A 27,992-nucleotide genomic window follows, 5' to 3' on the forward strand; every position below is an offset into this window, starting at 1 on the left:
AAAGAAACGAGAAGAAATAAAAAAGAAAATTAAAAATAAACAAACAGCCGACCTCGAATACCATAATCAAGGAAAAATATTACCAAAACTTTTTAAGCCAGGCGAAACTGTACATGTAAAAATAGATAAAAGATTAGGAACTAAACTTACACCGAGATACAAAACCGAGAAAGTAGCGGAAAATAGAACGACCACCATTAAAACACAAACCGGAAAAATCATACATAAAAATAATATAAGAACATAATTTTTCAGATTATTTTTACCAACATGCTTGGGAATAACTACAGTCCTCGACTATTCCAATTCACAGAACAATTCACGACTATCAGATCTTAGAAGACAAGATAAATGAGCAGCTAGAAAACAACAATAGACAAGTAGTAATTAACAGATTAATTAATCAAAAAATAAACCAACTTACTAACGCTACTAATGCAATGTTGAAAATTACCCAGAGCTCGGAAGAAATCATAAATCAGAAAGCAAATATTTTAAAGTATAAAATTCAATTAATAAAAGAAGAAATAATTAACATAATATACGCAATTACATGGGCCAAATCTAATACAATAAATTCATTTGTACTTACAAACACAGAAACCAAAATAGTGGAAGAAATTTTTAAAAAAGAAAATAACTTATTTTTTAACATAGAAGAATTATTGGAATTTGCTCGAATCAAGTTAGCCACAAATGGCAACGACCTTATTTACATTATTAGCTTACCAACCATTGAATCAGATAATTGTAGAACTTTAAAAATTAAAGCAATAAAAAAAAGCCCAAATAATCAATGATATAAAATATGAACATTTTTTAGAATGTAAGAGACAATTATTGGCAATAATTAAACCTTGTGAATCCTATAATGATAAGACAAGTTGTAATTCAGAAAATTTGTTAGATTTAAGCAATGATACTTGCGTAAACGCTCTATTAAACCTTCGAGAACCAGAATGTAAGATGATCAACAATCAACATATACCGGATTTCGAAGAAATACTACCAGGCACCACCCTGCTAAACAACTTCAATGGACCAGTCTCACTAGATGAAAAACTTCTACAACTGCAAGGCTCTTTCATAATACAATATCGTAATTCGACGGTAACAATTGGTGAAACCATCTTCAAGTCAAAGGAAATCAACGTAGTCGAACCAGAACCTCCGTTATTCCAACTATTGGGCGAAAAGACTAAGTTAGAGGAAGTTCTCTCACTACAAATGGTCAAGGAACTCAACATTAACAACACAAAAGCGCTGGAAAAATTAAGAAGCAAGGCAACCATAGAATCTTCCGTTAGCTACGGATCCGCCATCATCCTACTACTTCTTATAATAGGATCAATCACGGAACTCCTACGAAGACGTAGGTCAACGGAAAGGACACCAGTTTCCGTGCCAGAAACGCAAGAAAAGCCCACGCACTCCGGACCTGTACTCTACTACGTTGCGACCGAGGACAGTCGCGTTTAAGGAGGGAAATGAGTAAGCATTGATTGCACAACAAACAGCAAAGCAATGCCCTCAATTATAGAATTTCCCAAACCGTAGAAGAGAGCATTAATTGCACAACTAACAGCAAAGCAATGCTCTCAATAAAGTTCTAACGAACTTAGCTTTCCAAAGTTGATCGAACTCAACTTAGTGCATACAACAAAAACTATAATTAAAATGCACTGGCCAATTACAATTAAGTTTGGCCAACGGCGACGGCGACCAAGAGCAGCAACCAATAATATGAAAGAACGTCAGCAGAAACATCAACAGCGGCAGAGACGGCGGCAGCGATGGAGCGACGCGTAGCTATAAAAACAATTGTTTAATCTAAGTAAGTTAGTTCTTAATCCAACTCAATAAAGAAAAGTTAGATTTTTTTATATAAAAATCATAATCAATCTTTTAACTTATATATAAACGAACAGCTGACCAAACGGAAATACGAAATCTTCAAGCGGGCGATGCCTAACAGCTGTTTTCTCTCGCCGTGGAGATATCTTCGTAAAGGAGAGAGAGGGAGGGGAGGCAATTTGCGTGCAAAGCCTGGGCGAACTGGCTCAAATGGAGAATTGAACCCACGATGAATTAGCTGCTCTGGAAGCTGCTAGTTCTGGGACTTTAAATGATAATTCATTTCGCACCTAAAAGGCGCTTATATTTAAATTCCATTTTCAATTTTTATTATATATATTTAGGATTAGAATCAGTCGCATTAATTTTATTTTGTTTCTTGGTATGGTGTGTCTTAATGTCATAAACATTTGTAGACTGCAAGCGCAGCTAATATTTCAATTAAATAATTTAAAATGGGTGACAGCAATAACATAAACATAAATCCAAATCGATCAAATAGCCATGCGATGTTAAGGGTTCTCGGAAGGAAGAGTGCTGGTCTTAATGTGTGTCATATAAATGCCCAAAGCCTCACACGAATAATTGAAGAATTTAGATACTTCTTTATCAATTCGAGTGTCGATGTTATATGTGTGTCTAAAACCTGGTTTGTTCCTAATTTATGTGATGTTTAAGTTGAATGTGATGGCTATAATTTGCATCGCTCTGATCGAGATAGTCATGGTGGTGAGGTTGCAATATATGTGAGTAAAAAGTTAAGTTCCACGTTTGTATGTAAACACTCAACCAGGAGGCAATAGAATACCTATTTATAGATATTAGATGCCAAAGATATGCTGATAAGATGCTAATTGGGTGTATACACCGATCTAACTGCCCAGTTGACTATGAACAATCTTTAAATATCCTTCCTGACGTGTAATTAAATTATTCAGACGTCATTATAACAGGCGATTTTAATAGCGATATTTTAAGGGAGTCCCACCTTGCAGAGGACATGAAATCGCTGGGGGTGAAGTTGGCTAACTTCGTGTCCACTACGCATTTCACCAAAACCCTCAACTCGCTTTTAGATTTATTTGTTGTGTCTGATACAGACAGAGTATCTACTTATGACCAACTTATTGTCCCATCCTTTTCCAAACATAAACTTGTAGCATATAACGATCTATTAATAAAGAGCTGGTGGAAAAATTAACGTGTTTGCGGAGTACGCGACATCCTCGGCTTTTCACATGTCTGGTCGGCATGGGGTGGGTTAACGAAGAAAAGAAAACCGCCACGTTATAAGGCTCGTATGCTAGTAGAAATAAATTAAAATTCGCGTACTATTCATTTGCGTACATTGGGGAAGCTAGAGAAAAAAAATAAAAGAAAAGGGCTGAAGAAAGGAAAGAATACGAAAACAAAACAACACGTGAGAGATACACTTGCCAAAACATCACTCCTTTTACTTTGCCAAGAAGGCGAAGTGCCCACCCTACCATGATCCTAGTGGTCCAACATTTCCTCGTCAGGATCCCTTGGAGTGATTACCAATCACCTTTTTAAACGACACTCGACTTCCGTGATCCCCGGATAAGGAGAAACTTAGTTAAAATTCATTTCTTTTATTACAAATTATAATTACGAGCTATCCCTTTCATATGGGCTGAGATATTTTTGTTGTTGTTTCATAAAATCTTATTTTTTATTAAATTTGTTTATTTGTAGGTTACTTCGACTTAAGAAAAATAAATGGTTTTCATATAAATTTTCATATTTGTGGTTTTAAATTTTTAAACAATACTATAAAGAATTTTTTAGATGTAGGTAAATTTTATTTCTAACAAAAGCTCTCTATCATTTCGATTTCATTTATTTATTTTTTTTTCTTTATTCTGGTGTATTACCAAAACAAAATAATTTGAAAATTACTGCTTCACAAAAATTTCCGCTTTATGTACATACCCAAAAAAAACTGTCTAATTAATTAATTTCATTCTTTTCTTTTTCTTATCGAAAATTGCAAAGAGTTCAAAGTTGCTTAAAGAGAACGGGATTAATATATATAAATAATAATGGCTATATATATATATAAATTTATATAAAAATATCATGTAGGTTAATAGTATACGATCATTGTAAAGATTTCAGGTTTTTAAATTTATAAGTGACTGCGCGTGTAAATCTGGAGAGAACTTTTGTAGCGGCCCTCGTTTATTAAAACAAAGCTTTAGAACTTGCGAGCAACGGTCAGCAATACAGCGTAAACGCTCAAATATGTATATTCAAAACAAAACATCGTAAATTTTATGCAGTTTAACCAGTGACGAAATAACTAAATAAAGGAAATAATGAAACAATGTATGATAAAGGTAACTTACAGTCGATTTACTCCGGCGGCGAAAGATCTTTGGCAGCGGCGACTTCTTGTACATGTTTATTTAGTTATATGGTCGTCGGGTTTATTTTTAGCTAACAATGTTTTAGTTTTGATTCGGCAACATTGTTTATTTTTAATTTTTGTGTATTATTTTTCGTTAAGATTTTAGATATGAATTTTATAAAATTTGCGCGTTTAAACTGCGGGATTACACATTTACTAGCACATTCACATATTATTTATTTCGCCAAGTTGCAGCAGCAACGTTGATCTCTTTGCCTATCATTTTTCTCTCTAATATTTCATAACCACAGCAAATTAAGAACTCTAATTTTAATTATTACATTTTTTTATCGAATATTTATGTTCATACTAGGTAGATTTTTTTCTTATAAAACTGAGAAAAATATTGCAACAACGTGCATTAGATTTATGTTGAGGTAGGGTTAGGATGAGTAGCAACAGCTACTGCTGATGCTGCTGCGGCTGCGGCTCTACATTGGACAGCTTGTTGGGCCTATTTAGGCTTTAGTATAACGGCTGAAGATAGCCCTGGGTTTGATGCACCTGCTCTGCTCTATTTCCACTGGGTATTGGGGCTTATTTGGGCTGCTGGGTAGCCCTGCTGTTGCTGCACCTGCTCTGCTGTACTGGCTGTTGGGCCGAATTAGGCTGCTGGGTAGCTGCTGATCGTGCTACGGCTTTTAGGCAGCGCTATTAGTTATGGCCACGAGCCGTGTTGTAAGCCAGTGCGGTTAGGGTTAGGCGCGGTCTCAGGAGGAATATGGTGGTGCTAAGCCAGCATCCGAATTGGCCTCTGATAGTTCACTGTATTCAGCCACCGTTGAACGCGTGTTGCGTTATTCGAATAGATTTCTTTAAACAAAATTAAATAAAAGCACTAATAAGTTTTCGTTGCTTTTTCTGCTGGTTGATGGTTACTCACGGTTTATTTTTCTAACCAAGTAGCCAAACCACGAGGTCGGTCTGCTTGTTGGAGAAAATTTATTTCAGACAACTTGTATCGTTGGCGGTGGAAATCGAAAAGAATAAGCTAAAGCCGTGAGCTTAGCAGGTTACCCCAAAACGGAAATATAGCTCTGTCAAAATTGATATTGACCACACCCACTGTCTTCTACTCAGCTGATTGCATTTGTTGCGTTGCCAGTACAACAAAGTTCGGGTTCCCGCGTTAGAGGGCGCCACCTGATCATGATGGGCTGCACTTGGTACAAACTAGCATTCTGACTATAAGACCTAAGCTATACTGCCTACTTTTCGGGATTTCTTTTTGTTTTCTTTTTATTTTATAAGAGAGCTCGAACAAGCCCTTCTACAAGTCCCCACCGCTAAAATCGCACTTGGGAGGTGTAAACACACAATGTGCGATACACGCTTGGAGAGCCAACATCTATCACTGCTTTATGTCTTTTGCGTGGTACTTTCCTATTGATTTTCCTTGGAGGTCTTCGAGTTCGTAATAGGTTGTACCTAGCTTCCTTCTTATTCTAGCTTTCACAAAAGTTGGCACTAGCTTGGCATTAAAACCTTTCACAAACTTGCTTTGTTGAAAATTTCTTCTGTACACCTCCTGGCCAACAGTATATGACACTTCTCGGCTTCTCAAATTATACGATTTTCCTTCCGACGTTGCTGTTGCCTCATAGCTTTCACTGCATCTCCCCTAAACATATCGACTGAATCATCTCGACTGACTTGAATAGCCCGATCCTCTAACAGATCCAGTTCTCTTAGTAGTTTATATGTAGAACCTTCTGTGATCATATGCTGACCGAAAGCTAAGCGATAAGGTGTGTTGTTAACAGCTGAATGCCAACTAGATCTAAGCGAACAGCATATGCTACTAAGTTTGACATCCCAATTGGATTGATCCGGATGAACATAAGCTTTGATTCCAGCAATAATGCTACGGTTAACCCTCTCTGACGCGTTACCTTGAGGAGCATGAACAGCGGTGTAAGCATGCTGTGTGCCGTACTTTTTAAGGAAGTTATTGAAAATTTTGGATTTAAATTGTACTCCGTTGTCGGACACGATAACTTCAGGTATTCCAAAGCAATGAAATAAGTCTTCCTCTAGATATTTTAGAATAGCTTCGGCTGTGAAGTTTTTGACTGGCCTTAGAAATGGAAACTTTGTAAAGTGATCAAGCACCACAAAAATTCCTACATATCCTGATTTTGATCGAGGATAAGGGCCTAGGTAGTCAATATAAAGTTTCTGAAACAATCTCTGGGTTTCACCTGTTTTAGCCAGAGGAGGTCTAAGAACATAATTGGCATGCTTAGTGGTTTTGCACACTGCACAATTGTTGACGTAATCTTTAACATCATTAACTAAATTTGGCCAAAAATAGTGTCGCCTAATCCTTTCTAGTGTCTTATTAATGCCACAATGCGAGGCTAACGGGCTATCGTGAGCTTTTTGTAAAGCAACCGAGATTAGTTCTTGTGGCAACCATAGTTTCCACACCATATCATCCGCTAATCTTTCAGCCGACGCATGCTCTGTTCTTCTATAAATGCAATCTTTTACGACTTTGATTTCCGGAAACTGCTTTTCAGCTTGCATTAGCTTTGCTCTTAGTTCTTGATATTGTTTTGATACCTAAAAACCTACGGAGTTGTTTTAACGACTGCGGTGTGGGGTACTCTTTAATGGCTTCAATCTTCACAACGTCCATGGCTATGGTCCCATGACCGACAATGTGGCCTAAATAATGAACTTCAGGTACACAAAACCGACTTTTTTGAACGTTTATGGTAAGACCTGCTTTTTCCAATGCTTCTGCAATTTCGCGCAACACCTTTAGGTCATCCAGATAAATAAATACCTCATTTCGAAGGTAGGCTCGGATTATGCGATCCATTAACTTTGACATTGTTGAAGGGGCATTCGTAAGGCCGAAAGGCATAACTTTAAATTGATACAACGGTCTCCCGGGAACTGTAAAGGCGGTTTTGTCTTTAGAATCAAGGTCGAGTGGTATTTGCCAATACGCGTCTTTTAAGTCCAGGCTAGTGATGTACTCAGCCTTTGGTAGGCGACTTAAGATACCCTCTATTAGTGGCATAGGATAAGCATCCTTTCGTGTCACCTCATTGACTTTACGACAATCTATACAGAGGCGCACCTTGCCGGGCTTTCTTACGATCACTACTGGCGAAGACCACGAACTATTGGATTCTTCAATGACTCCAAGACCAATCATACGATCTATTTCCTCATACATAAGTTTTTCGATAGCAGGAGAAACTGGATAATGTCGTTGCTTAATGGGCTTTGTACTACCTACATCTATTTCGTGATGCAACAAATTTGTTTTACCCAGACCCTTTTCAGAAAATGATGGAAATGATTGAATAGCTTTTTCCAATAAAGTACGCTGGTGCTCTGTTAAATTACGTTGCGACACAGCAACAGCTTCTTCTACACCCGGACTTGCTAAGCTAGCAATACCTTCGCGGACTGACAATCCAGAAGGTAGCATATCAAATGCAGTCCAAAAGTCAATGCCTAAATATAACGACTGAACCAGTGACGGAACGATGTACAAATTTAGGCGTTTTGTTGTCTCTCGATAAGTGACGTCTACATTAAGTTTACCAATTATAGTCTGTGACTGACCATCTGCCGTGCGCACATTTGAGAACATTTTCTTAAAATATACATTTCGGCAAGACAGTTCGTTGGCGAAGTTTCCTCCTATACAACTAATGGATGCGCCGGTATCCAACAACCCTATCATCTGTTTCCCAAAAATAGTGACTTCAGCATAAGGACGTACGTCGCGACCGGCTATGGCTGAGATCAAGGCCTGTTTTTCATTTCTAATTTTCCTATAGTATTCACTGATTCGCAAGCGAGATCTTTTGCTTCTTGCTGGTGGTGAATGCAAAAGTTTTGGTATTGGCAGGTTTGTGGTTCTGTCTGGTAGAATTGTTTTTGTAGATTGAGGTGGCTCTACAAATCCGTCTGAGTCGTATTTGCTGTTTGTTTCTTCCGTGCACTTGCCACTGGTGCACGATCTACTAAGTTTTTTGAGCCAGTACATTTCGTACAGGATGGTTTATAAGTGTTAGGCTGACCACAGCCGTAACAAAACACCTGCCGTTCGCAAAGACAATCTTGGTATCGATGGCCTTTCGCTCGACAGTTCCAGCAAGTCAAATTAATTGCTGCTACCTCAAGACTCTCGTCTTCATCGCTGAAACCCTCTTCGCAATCGCCATGTGTCTCTACAGCGTGAATTGTACGTCGTAGAGGAGGTTGTGGCCTTTGCGATATAGGTTTATTCTTTGTCAAGCTCAGCATAAATACCTCACGAGTTCTAACTAAGTGACGTAGGTGTGCTGTGCTAGTCACTTTTTCATAAAGAAGTTCATGTTGAATTTGAGGCAGCAAATTAGCCCGTAAAGTTTCCAACAATGCTAAGTCTGACAATGGAACCGAAAGTTTATCGGCCAACAATACGATCGACTCATAAAATTCATCAAACGATTCGTTTTCTGCTTACGTCGATCTATTGCTGAGCGAATATTGAGATCCGTAAGTTCATCTTTAAACTGAGCCCTCATAGCGGCACGCAAATTTACCCACTGCAATGATCTAGTACCCTGACTTAGTTGAACGCTTTTGTGATAACGCCAAAACCAGTCATTAGCACTTCCGTCTAATATATTGCTTATGTAGCGAGATATTAGATCAAAGTTACCATTTAGAGTTTGATAGGTAAGAGCTTCAAGTCGATATATAAATTCATCAATCGACATGTTTGACCGGCCTGAGAAACACAGTTTCCAGTTTATCATTATCTGGCTAATACGATCTGGTCTTAAATCTGTATTCATTTGCGAAAACCTAGCTTCGGACTCATTTCCTATTGTAGAACGATTTCCTACTGGAGATGAATTTCCTGCTACAGGCCTACTTTCTATTGGAGGAAGATTTCCTGTAGCCGAAGAATGTCCTGCTGCAGGGAAGTTCCCTCTTTCCTGAAGCTGATCATCACTCTCTATTAGCCTATTACCAGCATCTGGGGCTTGCTGTTGGTTCTCCAAAAGAGGTAACATTCGTTGAAACCCAGCGCTAATAGTTTCTGCTAAAGCTTCCGTTCTTTTATTAGATTCCTTAACGGCTTGCTGTAACTCTTCCATGTTAAAGTCGTCTGTAATAGGATTTCCTGCTAGTTCCTTGCTCAAATCAATCTGAGACCTACCCAATGCACTCGATGGTCTGCTTGCACTTTCACTACCGGATTTTAAATCTGCTTTACACACAGGGCAATTTTTATGATTTCGGACCTTTGTGTTAAAACAAATTCGATGAAAAGTATGACTACAGTTAGCAGATAATAACTGAGCAGCGTATTCAATTCCTCTTAGACAAATAAAGCAATCACCGTTTGCCGTGACGGAAATATCTTCTGCTGGTTCGTCTTCACCTTACATTTCTTAATAAGCATTAATTTTTTCTTATAATTAATCAAAAAGATAACTCAATATTTAAAAAGTTTTTTTTCTTTGAAATTACAAATAATTTCCGGGAATCAGAACAATCTTCGTGTCTGGTAATCTTAATTGTTTAAGCATTGTGTATCAAAAGTAAACAACAAAAATTAGTTTTAACTATTGCAGACATTCCAACCTTCGTACAAATGTGTGATCCAAAACGTTAAAAGCTACTAAATAAAGCTTCCACTCTGGCACACCTCTGTTACGATTTTTACTTGTTTGCAACCTGCAATAACTAAATTGAACAACAAAAAAAACAAAAATTCCAAAGCGGTACTGCAACTAATATCCATCTTTATCAAGTTTATAGACCTGGCAAGCGGTTAGTTCGTATCTTAAAGCAGCGTTTTGGAAACCCTAAGCACCTTGAGAGAATATTGTAAGTAACGGTAGAACCCTTTTTATAAAAGTGTATCTAATCCTTTTGTACTTCAAAACCCTATCAGAGTTTTTATTTTGCTGCGTGGCAGGTGATAGAAATCTTCTAAAATATCCACATCCAATCGCAGGTTCCTACTTGATTTAGCTGTTTTCTCATTAATGACTCATCGAAATTAACATTGTTAGGAACGTTTCTATATTAATAGTACGCTAATCCAGAAACATCTTAACTCAAAATCAAGGTGCAATTAGTTTTATTTTTGGTTTGGGTTAAAAAAGGTAAAGAAAAGTAATAAATCTGACCATATTTTTAGTCTCCAGTGGTATATGAAAATTACGCACTGTTTGATGAAGTTGACTATTTAATTCTATATCGGGGCCAGCCAAGGTCGGGCCCCACGTTGGGCGCCATAATTATTTCTGTAGCATATAACGATCTATTAATAAAGAGCTGGTGGAAAAATTAACGTGTTTGCGGAGTACGCGACATCCTCGGCTTTTCATATGTCTGGTCGGCATGGGGTGGGTTAACGAAGAAAAGAAAACCGCCACGTTATAAGGCTCGTATGCTAGTAGAAATAAATTGAAATTCGCGTACTATTCATTTGCGTACATTGGGGAAGCTAGAGAAAAAAAAATAAAAGAAAAGGGCTGAAGAAAGGAAAGAATACGAAAACAAAACAACACGTGAGAGATACACTTGCCAAAACATCACTCCTTTTACTTTGCCAAGAAGGCGAAGTGCCCACCCTACCATGATCCTAGTGGTCCAACATTTCCTCGTCAGGATCCCTTGGAGTGATTACCAATCACCTTAATAAAGGACACTCGATTTCCATGATCCCCGGATAAGGAGAAACTTAGTTAAAATTCATTTCTTTTATTACAAATTATAATTACGAGCTATCCCTTTCATATGGGCTGAGATATTTTTGTTGTTGTTTCATAAAATCTTATTTTTTATTAAATTTGTTTATTTTTAGGTTACTTCGACTTAAGAAAAATAAATGGTTTTCATATAAGTTTTCATATTTGTGGTTTTAAATTTTTAAACAATACTATAAAGAATTTTTTAGATGTAGGTAAATTTTATTTCTAACAAAAGCTCTCTATCATTTCGATTTCATTTATTTTTTTTTTTCTTTATTCTGGTGTATTACCAAAACAAAATAATTTGAAAATTACTGCTTCACAAAAATTTCCGCTTTATGTACATACCTAAAAAAAACTGTCTAATTAATTAATTTCATTCTTTTCTTTTTCTTATCGAAAATTGCAAAGAGTTCAAAGTTGCTGAAAGAGAACGGGATTAATATATATAAATAATAACGGCTATATATATATATAAATTTATATAAAAATATCATGTAGGTTAATAGTATACGATCATTGTAAAGATTTCAGGTTTTTAAATTTATAAGTGACTGCGCGTGTAAATCTGGAGAGAACTTTTGTAGCGGCCCTCGTTTATTAAAACAAAGCTTTAGAACTTGCGAGCAACGGTCAGCAATACAGCGTAAACGCTCAAATATGTATATTCAAAACAAAACATCGTAAATTTTATGCAGTGACGAAATAACTAAATAAAGGAAATAATGAAACAATGTATGATAAAGGTAACTTACAGTCGATTAACTCCGGCGGCGAAAGATCTTTGGCAGCGGCGACTTCTTGTACATGTTTATTTAGTTATATCGTCGTCGGGTTTATTTTTAGCTAACAATGTTTTAGTTTTGATTCGGCAACATTGTTTATTTTTAATTTTTGTGTATTATTTTTCGTTAAGATTTTAGATTTGAATTTTATAAAATTTGCGCGTTTAAACTGCGGGATTACACATTTACTAGCACATTCACATATTATTTATTTCGCCAAGTTGCAGCAGCAACGTTGATCTCTTTGCCTATCATTTTTCTCTCTAATATTTCATAACCACAGCAAATTAAGAACTCTAATTTTAATTATTACATTTTTTTATCGAATATTTATGTTCATACTAGGTAGATTTTTTTCTTATAAAACTGAGAAAAATATTGCAACAACGTGCATTAGATTTATGTTGAGGTAGGGTTAGGATGAGTAGAAACAGCTACTGCTGATGCTGCTGCGGCTGCGGCTCTACATTGGACAGCTTGTTGGGCCTATTTAGGCTTTAGTTTAACGGCTGAAGATAGCCCTGGGTTTGATGCACCTGCTCTGCTCTATTTCCACTGGGTATTGGGGCTTATTTGGGCTGCTGGGTAGCCCTGCTGTTGCTGCACCTGCTCTGCTGTACTGGCTGTTGGGCCGAATTAGGCCGCTGGGTAGCTGCTGATCGTGCTACGGCTTTTAGGCAGCGCTATTAGTTATGGCCACGAGCCGTGTTGTAAGCCAGTGCGGTTAGGGTTAGGCGCGGTCTCAGGAGGAATATGGTGGTGCTAAGCCAGCATCCGAATTGGCCTCTGATAGTTCACTGTATTCAGCCACCGTTGAACGCGTGTTGCGTTATTCGAATAGATTTCTTTAAACAAAATTAAATAAAAGCACTAATAAGTTTTCGTTGCTTTTTCTGCTGGTTGATGGTTACTCACGGTTTATTTTTCTAACCAAGTAGCCAAACCACGAGGTCGGTCTGCTTGTTGGAGAAAATTTATTTCAGACAACTTGTATCGTTGGCGGTGGAAATCGAAAAGAATAAGCTAAAGCCGTGAGCTTAGCAGGTTACCCCAAAACGGAAATATAGTTCTGTCAAAATTGATATTGACCACAGACCACTGTCTTCTACTCAGCTGATTGCATTTGTTGCGTTGCCAGTACAACAAAGTTCGGGTTCCCGCGTTAGAGGGCGCCACCTGATCATGATGGGCTGCACTTGGTACAAACTAGCATTCTGACTATAAGACCTAAGCTATACTGCCTACTTTTCGGGATTTCTTTTTGTTTTCTTTTATTTTATAAGAGAGCTCGAACAAGCCCTTCTACAAGTCCCCACCGCTAAAATCGCACTTGGGAGGTGTAAACACACAATGTGCGATACACGCTTGGAGAGCCAACATCTATCACTGCTTTATGTCTTTTGCGTGGTACTTTCCTATTGATTTTCCTTGGAGGTCTCAAATTATACGATTTTCCTTCCGACGTTGCTGTTGCCTCATAGCTTTCACTGCATCTCCCCTAAACATATCGACTGAATCATCTCGACTGACTTGATGACTGCCAGATCCTCTAACAGATCCAGTTCTCTTAGTAGTTTATATGTAGAACCTTCTGTGATCATATGCTGACCGAAAGCTAGGCGATAAGGTGTGTTGTTAACAGCTGAATGCCAACTAGATCTAAGCGAACAGCATATGCTACTAAGTTTGACATCCCAATTGGATTGATCCGGATGAACATAAGCTTTGATTCCAGCTACGGTTTGCAACGGTTAACCCTCTCTGACGCGTTACCTTGAGGAGCATGAACAGCGGTGTAAGCATGCTGTATGCCGTACTTTTTAAGGAAGTTATTGAAAATTTTGGATTTAAATTGTACTCCGTTGTCGGACACGATAACTTCAGGTATTCCAAAGCAATGAAATAAGTCTTCCTCTAGATATTTTAGAATAGCTTCGGCTGTGAAGTTTTTAACTGGCCTTAGAAATGGAAACTTTGTAAAGTGATCAAGCACCACAAAAATTCCTACATATCCTGATTTTGATCGAGGATAAGGGCCTAGGTAGTCAATATAAAGTTTCTGAAACAATCTCTGGGTTTCACCTGTTTTAGCCAGAGGAGGTCTAAGAACATAATTGGCATGCTTAGTGGTTTTGCACACTGCACAATTGTTGACGTAATCTTTAACATCATTAACTAAATTTGGCCAAAAATAGTGTCGCCTAATCCTTTCTAGTGTCTTATTAATGCCACAATGCGAGGCTAACGGGCTATCGTGAGCTTTTTGTAAAGCAACCGAGATTAGTTCTTGTGGCAACCATAGTTTCCACACCATATCATCCGCTAATCTTTCAGCCGACGCATGCTCTGTTCTTCTATAAATGCAATCTTTTACGACTTTGATTTCCGGAAACTGCTTTTCAGCTTGCATTAGCTTTGCTCTTAGTTCTTGATATTGTTTTGATTGAAATTGTGGTGAACAGAGATCTATGAAGTTTTTGATTTCTAAACTAGATAAGTCCTCAGTAAACGTCCGTGATAAAGCATCGGGAACTACGTTCCTAATACCCTTTCTGTGCTGAATGGTAAAACTATATCCTTGTAGCTTGAGTGCCCATCTCGCTAAGCGGCTACTTAGATCGGATTGCGACATCAGCCACTTTAGTGAAGCGTGGTCGGTTATTACCGTAAAGGTATGTCCTTCTACGTATGCTCGAAATTTTTTTATGCTCAGAATGGCCGCTAAGCATTCTTTTTCCGTTACGGAATAGCTTCGCTGACATCATTAAGTTTTCGTGACATAAATGACATTAACTTGCATCAAAACTCCCCCAACTCCCGTATGACTAGCATCACAGTGTATATAAAATGGCTGTGAATAATCTGGCATATGAAGAACAGGAGCTTTACACATTGCTGCTTTTAGGTCCTGAAATGCTTGCTCCGCTGCACTAGACCACGTAAATGTTTTCTTCTTTTTTAAGGAATCTGTAAGCGGAGAAGTTATTGAAGCATAATTCTCAATAAACTTACTGTACCACCCGGTCATACCTAAAAACCTACGGAGTTGTTTTAACGACTGCGGTGTGGGGTACTCTTTAATGGCTTCAATCTTCACAACGTCCATGGCTATGGTCCCATGACCGACAATGTGGCCTAAATAATGAACTTCAGGTACACAAAACCGACTTTTTTGAACGTTTATGGTAAGACCTGCTTTTTCCAATGCTTCTGCAATTTCGCGCAACACCTTTAGGTCATCCAGATAAATAAATACCTCATTTCGAAGGTAGGCTCGGATTATGCGATCCATTAACTTTGACATTGTTGAAGGGGCATTCGTAAGGCCGAAAGGCATAACTTTAAATTGATACAACGGTCTCCCGGGAACTGTAAAGGCGGTTTTGTCTTTAGAATCAAGGTCGAGTGGTATTTGCCAATACGCGTCTTTTAAGTCCAGGCTAGTGATGTACTCAGCCTTTGGTAGGCGACTTAAGATACCCTCTATTAGTGGCATAGGATAAGCATCCTTTCGTGTCACCTCATTGACTTTACGACAATCTATACAGAGGCGCACCTTGCCGGGCTTTCTTACGATCACTACTGGCGAAGACCACGAACTATTGGATTCTTCAATGACTCCAAGACCAATCATACGATCTATTTCCTCATACATAAGTTTTTCGATAGCAGGAGAAACTGGATAATGTCGTTGCTTAATGGGCTTTGTACTACCTACATCTATTTCGTGATGCAACAAATTTGTTTTACCCAGACCCTTTTCAGAAAATGATGGAAATGATTGAATAGCTTTTTCCAATAAAGTACGCTGGTGCTCTGTTAAATTACGTTGCGACACAGCAACAGCTTCTTCTACACCCGGACTTGCTAAGCTAGCAATACCTTCGCGGACTGACAATCCAGAAGGTAGCATATCAAATGCAGTCCAAAAGTCAATGCCTAAATATAACGACTGAACCAGTGACGGAACGATGTACAAATTTAGGCGTTTTGTTGTCTCTCGATAAGTGACGTCTACATTAAGTTTACCAATTATAGTCTGTGACTGACCATCTGCCGTGCGCACATTTGAGAACATTTTCTTAAAATATACATTTCGGCAAGACAGTTCGTTGGCGAAGTTTCCTCCTATACAACTAATGGATGCGCCGGTATCCAACAACCCTATCATCTGTTTCCCAAAAATAGTGACTTCAGCATAAGGACGTACGTCGCGACCGGCTATGGCTGAGATCAAGGCCTGTTTTTCATTTCTAATTTTCCTATAGTATTCACTGATTCGCAAGCGAGATCTTTTGCTTCTTGCTGGTGGTGAATGCAAAAGTTTTGGTATTGGCAGGTTTGTGGTTCTGTCTGGTAGAATTGTTTTTGTAGATTGAGGTGGCTCTACAAATCCGTCTGAGTCGTATTTGCTGTTTGTTTCTTCCGTGCACTTGCCACTGGTGCACGATCTACTAAGTTTTTTGAGCCAGTACATTTCGTACAGGATGGTTTATAAGTGTTAGGCTGACCACAGCCGTAACAAAACACCTGCCGTTCGCAAAGACAATCTTGGTATCGATGGCCTTTCGCTCGACAGTTCCAGCAAGTCAAATTAATTGCTGCTACCTCAAGACTCTCGTCTTCATCGCTGAAACCCTCTTCGCAATCGCCATGTGTCTCTACAGCGTGAATTGTACGTCGTAGAGGAGGTTGTGGCCTTTGCGATATAGGTTTATTCTTTGTCAAGCTCAGCATAAATACCTCACGAGTTCTAACTAAGTGACGTAGGTGTGCTGTGCTAGTCACTTTTTCATAAAGAAGTTCATGTTGAATTTGAGGCAGCAAATTAGCCCGTAAAGTTTCCAACAATGCTAAGTCTGACAATGGAACCGAAAGTTTATCGGCCAACAATACGATCGACTCATAAAATTCATCAAACGATTCGTTTTCTGCTTACGTCGATCTATTGCTGAGCGAATATTGAGATCCGTAAGTTCATCTTTAAACTGAGCCCTCATAGCGGCACGCAAATTTACCCACTGCAATGATCTAGTACCCTGACTTAGTTGAACGCTTTTGTGATAACGCCAAAACCAGTCATTAGCACTTCCGTCTAATATATTGCTTATGTAGCGAGATATTAGATCAAAGTTACCATTTAGAGTTTGATAGGTAAGAGCTTCAAGTCGATATATAATTTCATCAATCGACATGTTTGACCGGCCTGAAGACGCAGTTTCCAGTTTATCATTATCTGGCTAATACGATCTGGTCTTAAATCTGTATTCATTTGCGAAAACCTAGCTTCGGACTCATTTCCTATTGTAGAACGATTTCCTACTGGAGATGAATTTCCTGCTACAGGCCTACTTTCTATTGGAGGAAGATTTCCTGTAGCCGAAGAAGGTCCTGCTGCAGGGAAGTTCCCTCTTTCCTGAAGCTGATCATCACTCTCTATTAGCCTATTACCAGCATCTGGGGCTTGCTGTTGGTTCTCCAAAAGAGTTAACATTCGTTGAAACCCAGCGCTAATAGTTTCTGCTAAAGCTTCCGTTCTTTTATTAGATTCCTCAACGGCTTGCTGTAACTCTTCCATGTTAAAGTCGTCTGTAATAGGATTTCCTGCTAGTTCCTTGCTCAAATCAATCTGAGACCTACCCAATGCACTCGATGGTCTGCTTGCACTTTCACTACCGGATTTTAAATCTGCTTTACACACAGGGCAATTTTTATGATTTCGGACCTTTGTGTTAAAACAAATTCGATGAAAAGTATGACTACAGTTAGCAGATAATAACTGAGCAGCGTATTCAATTCCTCTTAGACAAATAAAGCAATCACCGTTTGCCGTGACGGAAATATCTTCTGCTGGTTCGTCTTCACCTAACATTTCTTAATAAGCATTAATTTTTTCTTATAATTAATCAAAAAGATAACTCAATATTTAAAAAGTTTTTTTTCTTTGAAATTACAAATAATTTCCGGGAATCAGAACAATCTTCGTGTCTGGTAATCTTAATTGTTTAAGCATTGTGTATCAAAAGTAAACAACAAAAATTAGTTTTAACTATTGCAGACATTCCAACCTTCGTACAAATGTGTGATCCAAAACGTTAAAAGCTACTAAATAAAGCTTCCACTCTGGCACACCTCTGTTACGATTTTTACTTGTTTGCAACCTGCAAAAACTAAATTGAACAACAAAAAAAACAAAAATTCCAAAGCGGTACTGCAACTAATATCCATCTTTATCCAAGTTTATAGACCTGGCAAGCGGTTAGTTCGTATCTTAAAGCAGCGTTTTGGAAACCCTAAGCACCTTGAGAGAATATTGTAAGTAACGGTAGAACCCTTTTTATAAAAGTGTATCTAATCCTTTTGTACTTCAAAAGCCTATCAGAGTTTTTATTTTGCTGCGTGGCAGGTGATAGAAATCTTCTAAAATATCCACATCCAATCGCAGGTTCCTACTTGATTTAGCTGTTTTCTCATTAATGACTCATCGAAATTAACATTGTTAGGAACGTTTCTATATTAATAGTACGCTAATCCAGAAACATCTTAACTCAAAATCAAGGTGCAATTAGTTTTATTTTTGGTTTGGGTTAAAAAAGGTAAAGAAAAGTAATAAATCTGACCATATTTTTAGTCTCCAGTGGTATATGAAAATTACGCACTGTTTGATGAAGTTGACTATTTAATTCTATATCGGGGCCAGCCAAGGTCGGGCCCCACGTTGGGCGCCATAATTATTTCTGTAGCATATAACGATCTATTAATAAAGAGCTGGTGGAAAATTTAACGTGTTTGCGGAGTACGCGACATCCTCGGCTTTTCATATGTCTGGTCGGCATGGGGTGGGTTAACGAAGAAAAGAAAACCGCCACGTTATAAGGCTCGTATGCTAGTAGAAATAAATTAAAATTCGCGTACTATTCATTTGCGTACATTGAGGAAGCTAGAGAAAAAAAAATAAAAGAAAAGGGCTGAAGAAAGGAAAGAATACGAAAACAAAACAACACGTGAGAGATACACTTGCCAAAACATCACTCCTTTTACTTTGCCAAGAAGGCGAAGTGCCCACCCTACCATGATCCTAGTGGTCCAACATTTCCTCGTCAGGATCCCTTGGAGTGATTACCAATCACCTTTTTAAACGACACTCGACTTCCATGATCCCCGGATAAGGAGAAACTTAGTTAAAATTCATTTCTTTTATTACAAATTATAATTACGAGCTATCCCTTTCATATGGGCTGAGATATTTTTGTTGTTGTTTCATAAAATCTTATTTTTTATTAAATTTGTTTATTTGTAGGTTACTTCGACTTAAGAAAAATAAATGGTTTTCATATAAATTTTCATATTTGTGGTTTTAAATTTTTAAACAATACTATAAAGAATTTTTTAGATGTAGGTAAATTTTATTTCTAACAAAAGCTCTCTATCATTTCGATTTCATTTATTTATTTTTTTTCTTTATTCTGGTGTATTACCAAAACAAAATAATTTGAAAATTACTGCTTCACAAAAATTTCCGCTTTATGTACATACCTAAAAAAAACTGTCTAATTAATTAATTTCATTCTTTTCTTTTTCTTATCGAAAATTGCAAAGAGTTCAAAGTTGCTGAAAGAGAACGGGATTAATATATATATAAATAATAATGGCTATATATATATATAAATTTATATAAAAATATCATGTAGGTTAATAGTATACGATCATTGTAAAGATTTCAGGTTTTTAAATTTATAAGTGACTGCGCGTGTAAATCTGGAGAGAACTTTTGTAGCGGCCCTCGTTTATTAAAACAAAGCTTTAGAACTTGCGAGCAACGGTCAGCAATACAGCGTAAACGCTCAAATATGTATATTCAAAACAAAACATCGTAAATTTTATGCAGTTTAACCAGTGACGAAATAACTAAATAAAGGAAATAATGAAACAATGTATGATAAAGGTAACTTACAGTCGATTTACTCCGGCGGCGAAAGATCTTTGGCAGCGGCGACTTCTTGTACATGTTTATTTAGTTATATGGTCGTCGGGTTTATTTTTAGCTAACAATGTTTTAGTTTTGATTCGGCAACATTGTTTATTTTTAATTTTTGTGTATTATTTTTCGTTAAGATTTTAGATATGAATTTTATAAAATTTGCGCGTTTAAACTGCGGGATTACACATTTACTAGCACATTCACATATTATTTATTTCGCCAAGTTGCAGCAGCAACGTTGATCTCTTTGCCTATCATTTTTCTCTCTAATATTTCATAACCACAGCAAATTAAGAACTCTAATTTTAATTATTACATTTTTTTATTGAATATTTATGTTCATACTAGGTAGATTTTTTTCTTATAAAACTGAGAAAAATATTGCAACAACGTGCATTAGATTTATGTTGAGGTAGGGTTAGGATGAGTAGCAACAGCTACTGCTGATGCTGCTGCGGCTGCGGCTCTACATTGGACAGCTTGTTGGGCCTATTTAGGCTTTAGTATAACGGCTGAAGATAGCCCTGGGTTTGATGCACCTGCTCTGCTCTATTTCCACTGGGTATTGGGGCTTATTTGGGCTGCTGGGTAGCCCTGCTGTTGCTGCACCTGCTCTGCTGTACTGGCTGTTGGGCCGAATTAGGCTGCTGGGTAGCTGCTGATCGTGCTACGGCTTTTAGGCAGCGCTATTAGTTATGGCCACGAGCCGTGTTGTAAGCCAGTGCGGTTAGGGTTAGGCGCGGTCTCAGGAGGAATATGGTGGTGCTAAGCCAGCATCCGAATTGGCCTCTGATAGTTCACTGTATTCAGCCACCGTTGAACGCGTGTTGCGTTATTCGAATAGATTTCTTTAAACAAAATTAAATAAAAGCACTAATAAGTTTTCGTTGCTTTTTCTGCTGGTTGATGGTTACTCACGGTTTATTTTTCTAACCAAGTAGCCAAACCACGAGGTCGGTCTGCTTGTTGGAGAAAATTTATTTCAGTCAACTTGTATCGTTGGCGGTGGAAATCGAAAAGAATAAGCTAAAGCCGTGAGCTTAGCAGGTTACCCCAAAACGGAAATATAGCTTCTGTCAAAATTGATATTGACCACAGACCACTGTCTTCTACTCAGCTGATTGCATTTGTTGCGTTGCCAGTACAACAAAGTTCGGGTTCCCGCGTTAGAGGGCGCCACCTGATCATGATGGGCTGCACTTGGTACAAACTAGCATTCTGACTATAAGACCTAAGCTATACTGCCTACTTTTCGGGATTTCTTTTTGTTTTCTTTTTATTTTATAAGAGAGCTCGAACAAGCCCTTCTACAAGTCCCCACCGCTAAAATCGCACTTGGGAGGTGTAAACACACAATGTGCGATACACGCTTGGAGAGCCAACATCTATCACTGCTTTATGTCTTTTGCGTGGTACTTTCCTATTGATTTTCCTTGGAGGTCTTCGAGTTCGTAATAGGTTGTACCTAGCTTCCTTCTTATTCTAGCTTTCACAAAAGTTGGCACTAGCTTGGCATTAAAACCTTTCACAAACTTGCTTTGTTGAAAATTTCTTCTGTACACCTCCTGGCCAACAGTATATGACACTTCTCGGCTTCTCAAATTATATGATTTTTCTTCCGACGTTGCTGTTGCCTCATAGCTTTCACTGCATCTCCCCTAAACATATCGACTGAATCATCTCGACTGACTTGAATAGCCAGATCCTCTAACAGATCCAGTTCTCTTAGTAGTTTATATGTAGAACCTTCTGTGATCATATGCTGACCGAACGCTAGGCGATAAGGTGTGTTGTTAACAGCTGAATGCCAACTAGATCTAAGCGAACAGCATATGCTACTAAGTTTGACATCCCAATTGGATTGATCCGGATGAACATAAGCTTTGATTCCAGCAATAATGCTACGGTTAACCCTCTCTGACGCGTTACCTTGAGGAGCATGAACAGCGGTGTAAGCATGCTGTATGCCGTACTTTTTAAGGAAGTTATTGAAAATTTTGGATTTAAATTGTACTCCGTTGTCGGACACGATAACTTCAGGTATTCCAAAGCAATGAAATAAGTCTTCCTCTAGATATTTTAGAATAGCTTCGGCTGTGAAGTTTTTAACTGGCCTTAGAAATGGAAACTTTGTAAAGTGATCAAGCACCACAAAAATTCCTACATATCCTGATTTTGATCGAGGATAAGGGCCTAGGTAGTCAATATAAAGTTTCTGAAACAATCTCTGGGTTTCACCTGTTTTAGCCAGAGGAGGTCTAAGAACATAATTGGCATGCTTAGTGGTTTTGCACACTGCACAATTGTTGACGTAATCTTTAACATCATTAACTAAATTTGGCCAAAAATAGTGTCGCCTAATCCTTTCTAGTGTCTTATTAATGCCACAATGCGAGGCTAACGGGCTATCGTGAGCTTTTTGTAAAGCAACCGAGATTAGTTCTTGTGGCAACCATAGTTTCCACACCATATCATCCGCTAATCTTTCAGCCGACGCATGCTCTGTTCTTCTATAAATGCAATCTTTTACGACTTTGATTTCCGGAAACTGCTTTTCAGCTTGCATTAGCTTTGCTCTTAGTTCTTGATATTGTTTTGATTGAAATTGTGGTGAACAGAGATCTATGAAGTTTTCGATTTCTAAACTAGATAAGTCCTCAGTAAACGTCCGTGATAAAGCATCGGGAACTACGTTCCTAATACCCTTTCTGTGCTGAATGGTAAAACTATATCCTTGTAGCTTGAGTGCCCATCTCGCTAAGCGGCTACTTAGATCGGATTGCGACATCAGCCACTTTAGTGAAGCGTGGTCGGTTATTACGTAAAGGTATGTCCTTCTACGTATGCTCGAAATTTTTTTATGCTCAGAATGGCCGCTAAGCATTCTTTTTCCGTTACGGAATAGCTTCGCTGACAATCATTAAGTTTTCGTGACATAAATGCTATTGGAATTTCATCTCCTTCTTGGTTAACTTGCATCAAAACTCCCCCAACTCCCGTATGACTAGCATCACAGTGTATATAAAATGGCTGTGAATAATCTGGCATATGAAGAACAGGAGCTTTACACATTGCTGCTTTTAGGTCCTGAAATGCTTGCTCCGCTGCACTAGACCACGTAAATGTTTTCTTCTTTTTTAAGGAATCTGTAAGCGGAGAAGTTATTGAAGCATAATTCTCAATAAACTTACTGTACCACCCGGTCATACCTAAAAACCTACGGAGTTGTTTTAACGACTGCGGTGTGGGGTACTCTTTAATGGCTTCAATCTTCACAACGTCCATGGCTATGGTCTCATGACCGACAATGTGGCCTAAATAATGAACTTCAGGTACACAAAACCGACTTTTTTGAACGTTTATGGTAAGACCTGCTTTTTCCAATGCTTCTGCAATTTCGCGCAACACCTTTAAGTGCCGCTCAAAAGTGTCAGAAATTATAAGGAGGTCATCCAGATAAATAAATACCTCATTTCGAAGGTAGGCTGGGATTATGCGATCCATTAACTTTGACATTGTTGAAGGGGCATTCGTAAGGCCGAAAGGCATAACTTTAAATTGATACAACGGTCTCCCGGGAACTGTAAAGGCGGTTTTGTCTTTAGAATCAAGGTCGAGTGGTATTTGCCAATACGCGTCTTTTAAGTCCAGGCTAGTGATGTACTCAGCCTTTGGTAGACGACTTAAGATACCCTCTATTAGTGGCATAGGATAAGCATCCTTTCGTGTCACCTCATTGACTTTACGACAATCTATACAGAGGCGCACCTTGCCGGGCTTTCTTACGATCACTACTGGCGAAGACCACGAACTATTGGATTCTTCAATGACTCCAAGACCAATCCTACGATCTATTTCCTCATACATAAGTTTTTCGATAGCAGGAGAAACTGGATAATGTCGTTGCTTAATGGGCTTTGTACTACCTACATCTATTTCGTGATGCAACAAATTTGTTTTACCCAGACCCTTTTCAGAAAATGATGGAAATGATTGAATAGCTTTTTCCAATAAAGTACGCTGGTGCTCTGTTAAATTACGTTGCGACACAGCAACAGCTTCTTCTACACCCGGACTTGCTAAGCTAGCAATACCTTCGCGGACTGACAATCCAGAAGGTAGCATATCAAATGCAGTCCAAAAGTCAATGCCTAAATATAACGACTGAACCAGTGACGGAACGATGTACAAATTTAGGCGTTTTGTTGTCTCTCGATAAGTGACGTCTACATTAAGTTTACCAATTATAGTCTGTGACTGACCATCTGCCGTGCGCACATTTGAGAACATTTTCTTAAAATATACATTTCGGCAAGACAGTTCGTTGGCGAAGTTTCCTCCTATACAACTAATGGATGCGCCGGTATCCAACAACCCTATCATCTGTTTCCCAAAAATAGTGACTTCAGCATAAGGACGTACGTCGCGACCGGCTATGGCTGAGATCAAGGCCTGTTTTTCATTTCTAATTTTCCTATAGTATTCACTGATTCGCAAGCGAGATCTTTTGCTTCTTGCTGGTGGTGAATGCAAAAGTTTTGGTATTGGCAGGTTTGTGGTTCTGTCTGGTAGAATTGTTTTTGTAGATTGAGGTGGCTCTACAAATCCGTCTGAGTCGTATTTGCTGTTTGTTTCTTCCGTGCACTTGCCACTGGTGCACGATCTACTAAGTTTTTTGAGCCAGTACATTTCGTACAGGATGGTTTATAAGTGTTAGGCTGACCACAGCCGTAACAAAACACCTGCCGTTCGCAAAGACAATCTTGGTATCGATGGCCTTTCGCTCGACAGTTCCAACAAGTCAAATTAATTGCTGCTACCTCAAGACTCTCGTCTTCATCGCTGAAACCCTCTTCGCAATCGCCATGTGTCTCTACAGCGTGAATTGTACGTCGTAGAGGAGGTTGTGGCCTTTGCGATATAGGTTTATTCTTTGTCAAGCTCAGCATAAATACCTCACGAGTTCTAACTAAGTGGCGTAGGTGTGCTGTGCTAGTCACTTTTTCATAAAGAAGTTCATGTTGAATTTGAGGCAGCAAATTAGCCCGTAAAGTTTCCAACAATGCTAAGTCTGATAATGGAACCGAAAGTTTATCGGCCAACAATACGATCGACTCATAAAATTCATCAAACGATTCGTTTTCTGCTTACGTCGATCTATTGCTGAGCGAATGTTGAGATCCGTAAGTTCATCTTTAAACTGAGCCCTCATAGCGGCACGCAAATTTACCCACTGCAATGATCTAGTACCCTGACTTAGTTGAACGCTTTTGTGATAACGCCAAAACCAGTCATTAGCACTTCCGTCTAATATATTGCTTATGTAGCGAGATATTAGATCAAAGTTACCATTTAGAGTTTGATAGGTAAGAGCTTCAAGTCGATATATAATTCATCAATCGACATGTTTGACCGGCCTGAAGAACGCAGTTTCCAGTTTATCATTATCTGGCTAATACGATCTGGTCTTAAATCTGTATTCATTTGCGAAAACCTAGCTTCGGACTCATTTCCTATTGTAGAACGATTTCCTACTGGAGATGAATTTCCTGCTACAGGCCTACTTTCTATTGGAGGAAGATTTCCTGTAGCCGAAGAATGTCCTGCTGCAGGGAAGTTCCCTCTTTCCTGAAGCTGATCATCACTCTCTATTAGCCTATTACCAGCATCTGGGGCTTGCTGTTGGTTCTCCAAAAGAGTTAACATTCGTTGAAACCCAGCGCTAATAGTTTCTGCTAAAGCTTCTGTTCTTTTATTAGATTCCTTAACGGCTTGCTGTAACTCTTCCATGTTAAAGTCGTCTGTAATAGGATTTCCTGCTAGTTCCTTGCTCAAATCAATCTGAGACCTACCCAATGCACTCGATGGTCTACTTGCACTTTCACTACCGGATTTTAAATCTGCTTTACACACAGAACAATTGTTATGATTTCGGACCTTTGTGTTAAAACCAATTCGATGAAAAGTATGACCACAGTTAGCAGATAATAACTGAGCAGCGTATTCAATTCCTCTTAGACAAATAAAGCAATCACCGTTTGCCGTGACGGAAATATCTTCTGCTGGTTCGTCTTCACCTACATTTCTTAATAAGCATTAATTTTTTCTTATAATTAATCAAAAAGATAACTCAATATTTAAAAAGTTTTTTTTTCTTTGAAATTACAAATAATTTCCGGGAATCAGAACAATCTTCGTGTCTGGTAATCTTAATTGTTTAAGCATTGTGTATCAAAAGTAAACAACAAAAATTAGTTTTAACTATTGCAGACATTCCAACCTTCGTACAAATGTGTGATCCAAAACGTTAAAAGCTACTAAATAAAGCTTCCACTCTGGCACACCTCTGTTACGATTTTTACTTGTTTGCAACCTGCAATAACTAAATTGAACAACAAAAAAAACAAAAACTCCAAAGCGGTACTGCAACTAATATCCATCTTTATCCAAGTTTATAGACCTGGCAAGCGGTTAGTTCGTATCTTAAAGCAGCGTTTTGGAAACCCTAAGCACCTTGAGAGAATATTGTAAGTAACGGTAGAACCCTTTTTATAAAAGTGTATCTAATCCTTTTGTACTTCAAAACCCTATCAGAGTTTTTATTTTGCTGCGTGGCAGGTGATAGAAATCTTCTAAAATATCCACATCCAATCGCAGGTTCCTACTTGATTTAGCTGTTTTCTCATTAATGACTCATCGAAATTAACATTGTTAGGAACGTTTCTATATTAATAGTACGCTAATCCAGAAACATCTTAACTCAAAATCAAGGTGCAATTAGTTTTATTTTTGGTTTGGGTTAAAAAAGGTAAAGAAAAGTAATAAATCTGACCATATTTTTAGTCTCCAGTGGTATATGAAAATTACGCACTGTTTGATGAAGTTGACTATTTAATTCTATATCGGGGCCAGCCAAGGTCGGGCCCCACGTTGGGCGCCATAATTATTTCTGTAGCATATAACGATCTATTAATAAAGAGCTGGTGGAAAATTTAACGTGTTTGCGGAGTACGCGACATCCTCGGCTTTTCATATGTCTGGTCGGCATGGGGTGGGTTAACGAAGAAAAGAAAACCGCCACGTTATAAGGCTCGTATGCTAGTAGAAATAAATTAAAATTCGCGTACTATTCATTTGCGTACATTGAGGAAGCTAGAGAAAAAAAAATAAAAGAAAAGGGCTGAAGAAAGGAAAGAATACGAAAACAAAACAACACGTGAGAGATACACTTGCCAAAACATCACTCCTTTTACTTTGCCAAGAAGGCGAAGTGCCCACCCTACCATGATCCTAGTGGTCCAACATTTCCTCGTCAGGATCCCTTGGAGTGATTACCAATCACCTTTTTAAACGACACTCGACTTCCATGATCCCCGGATAAGGAGAAACTTAGTTAAAATTCATTTCTCTATTACAAATTATAATTACGAGCTATCGCTTTCATATGGGCTGAGATATTTTTGTTGTTGTTTCATAAAATCTTATTTTTTATTAAATTTGTTTATTTTTAGGTTACTTCGACTTAAGAAAAATAAATGGTTTTCATATAAATTTTCATATTTGTGGTTTTAAATTTTTAAACAATACTATAAAGAATTTTTTAGATGTAGGTAAATTTTATTTCTAACAAAAGCTCTCTATCATTTCGATTTCATTTATTTATTTTTTTTCTTTATTCTGGTGTATTACCAAAACAAAATAATTTGAAAATTACTGCTTCACAAAAATTTCCGCTTTATGTACATACCTAAAAAAAACTGTCTAATTAATTAATTTCATTCTTTTCTTTTTCTTATCGAAAATTGCAAAGAGTTCAAAGTTGCTGAAAGAGAACGGGATTAATATATATATAAATAATAATGGCTATATATATATATAAATTTATATAAAAATATCATGTAGGTTAATAGTATACGATCATTGTAAAGATTTCAGGTTTTTAAATTTATAAGTGACTGCGCGTGTAAATCTGGAGAGAACTTTTGTAGCGGCCCTCGTTTATTAAAACAAAGCTTTAGAACTTGCGAGCAACGGTCAGCAATACAGCGTAAACGCTCAAATATGTATATTTAAAACAAAACATCGTAAATTTTATGCAGTTTAACCAGTGACGAAATAACTAAATAAAGGAAATAATGAAACAATGTATGATAAAGGTAACTTACAGTCGATTTACTCCGGCGGCGAAAGATCTTTGGCAGCGGCGACTTCTTGTACAT

The 27,992-nt window shown here is 38.0% G+C and overlaps 1 protein-coding gene across 1 annotated transcript in view; it reads right to left on the reverse strand.

Moving 5' to 3' along the window:
• Positions 1 to 27,992, reverse strand: part of LOC128265736 (survival of motor neuron-related-splicing factor 30-like) — a 40,343-nt gene extending 12,351 nt beyond the window's left edge. The window contains 1 exon segment of the mRNA XM_053001935.1: positions 27,939 to 27,992. Coding sequence (XP_052857895.1) covers positions 27,939 to 27,992 — 54 coding nt within the window.

The sequence above is a fragment of the Drosophila gunungcola genome, unplaced genomic scaffold (assembly GCF_025200985.1).
Source record: "Drosophila gunungcola strain Sukarami unplaced genomic scaffold, Dgunungcola_SK_2 000149F, whole genome shotgun sequence".
Lineage (NCBI taxonomy): Eukaryota > Metazoa > Arthropoda > Insecta > Diptera > Drosophilidae > Drosophila > Drosophila gunungcola.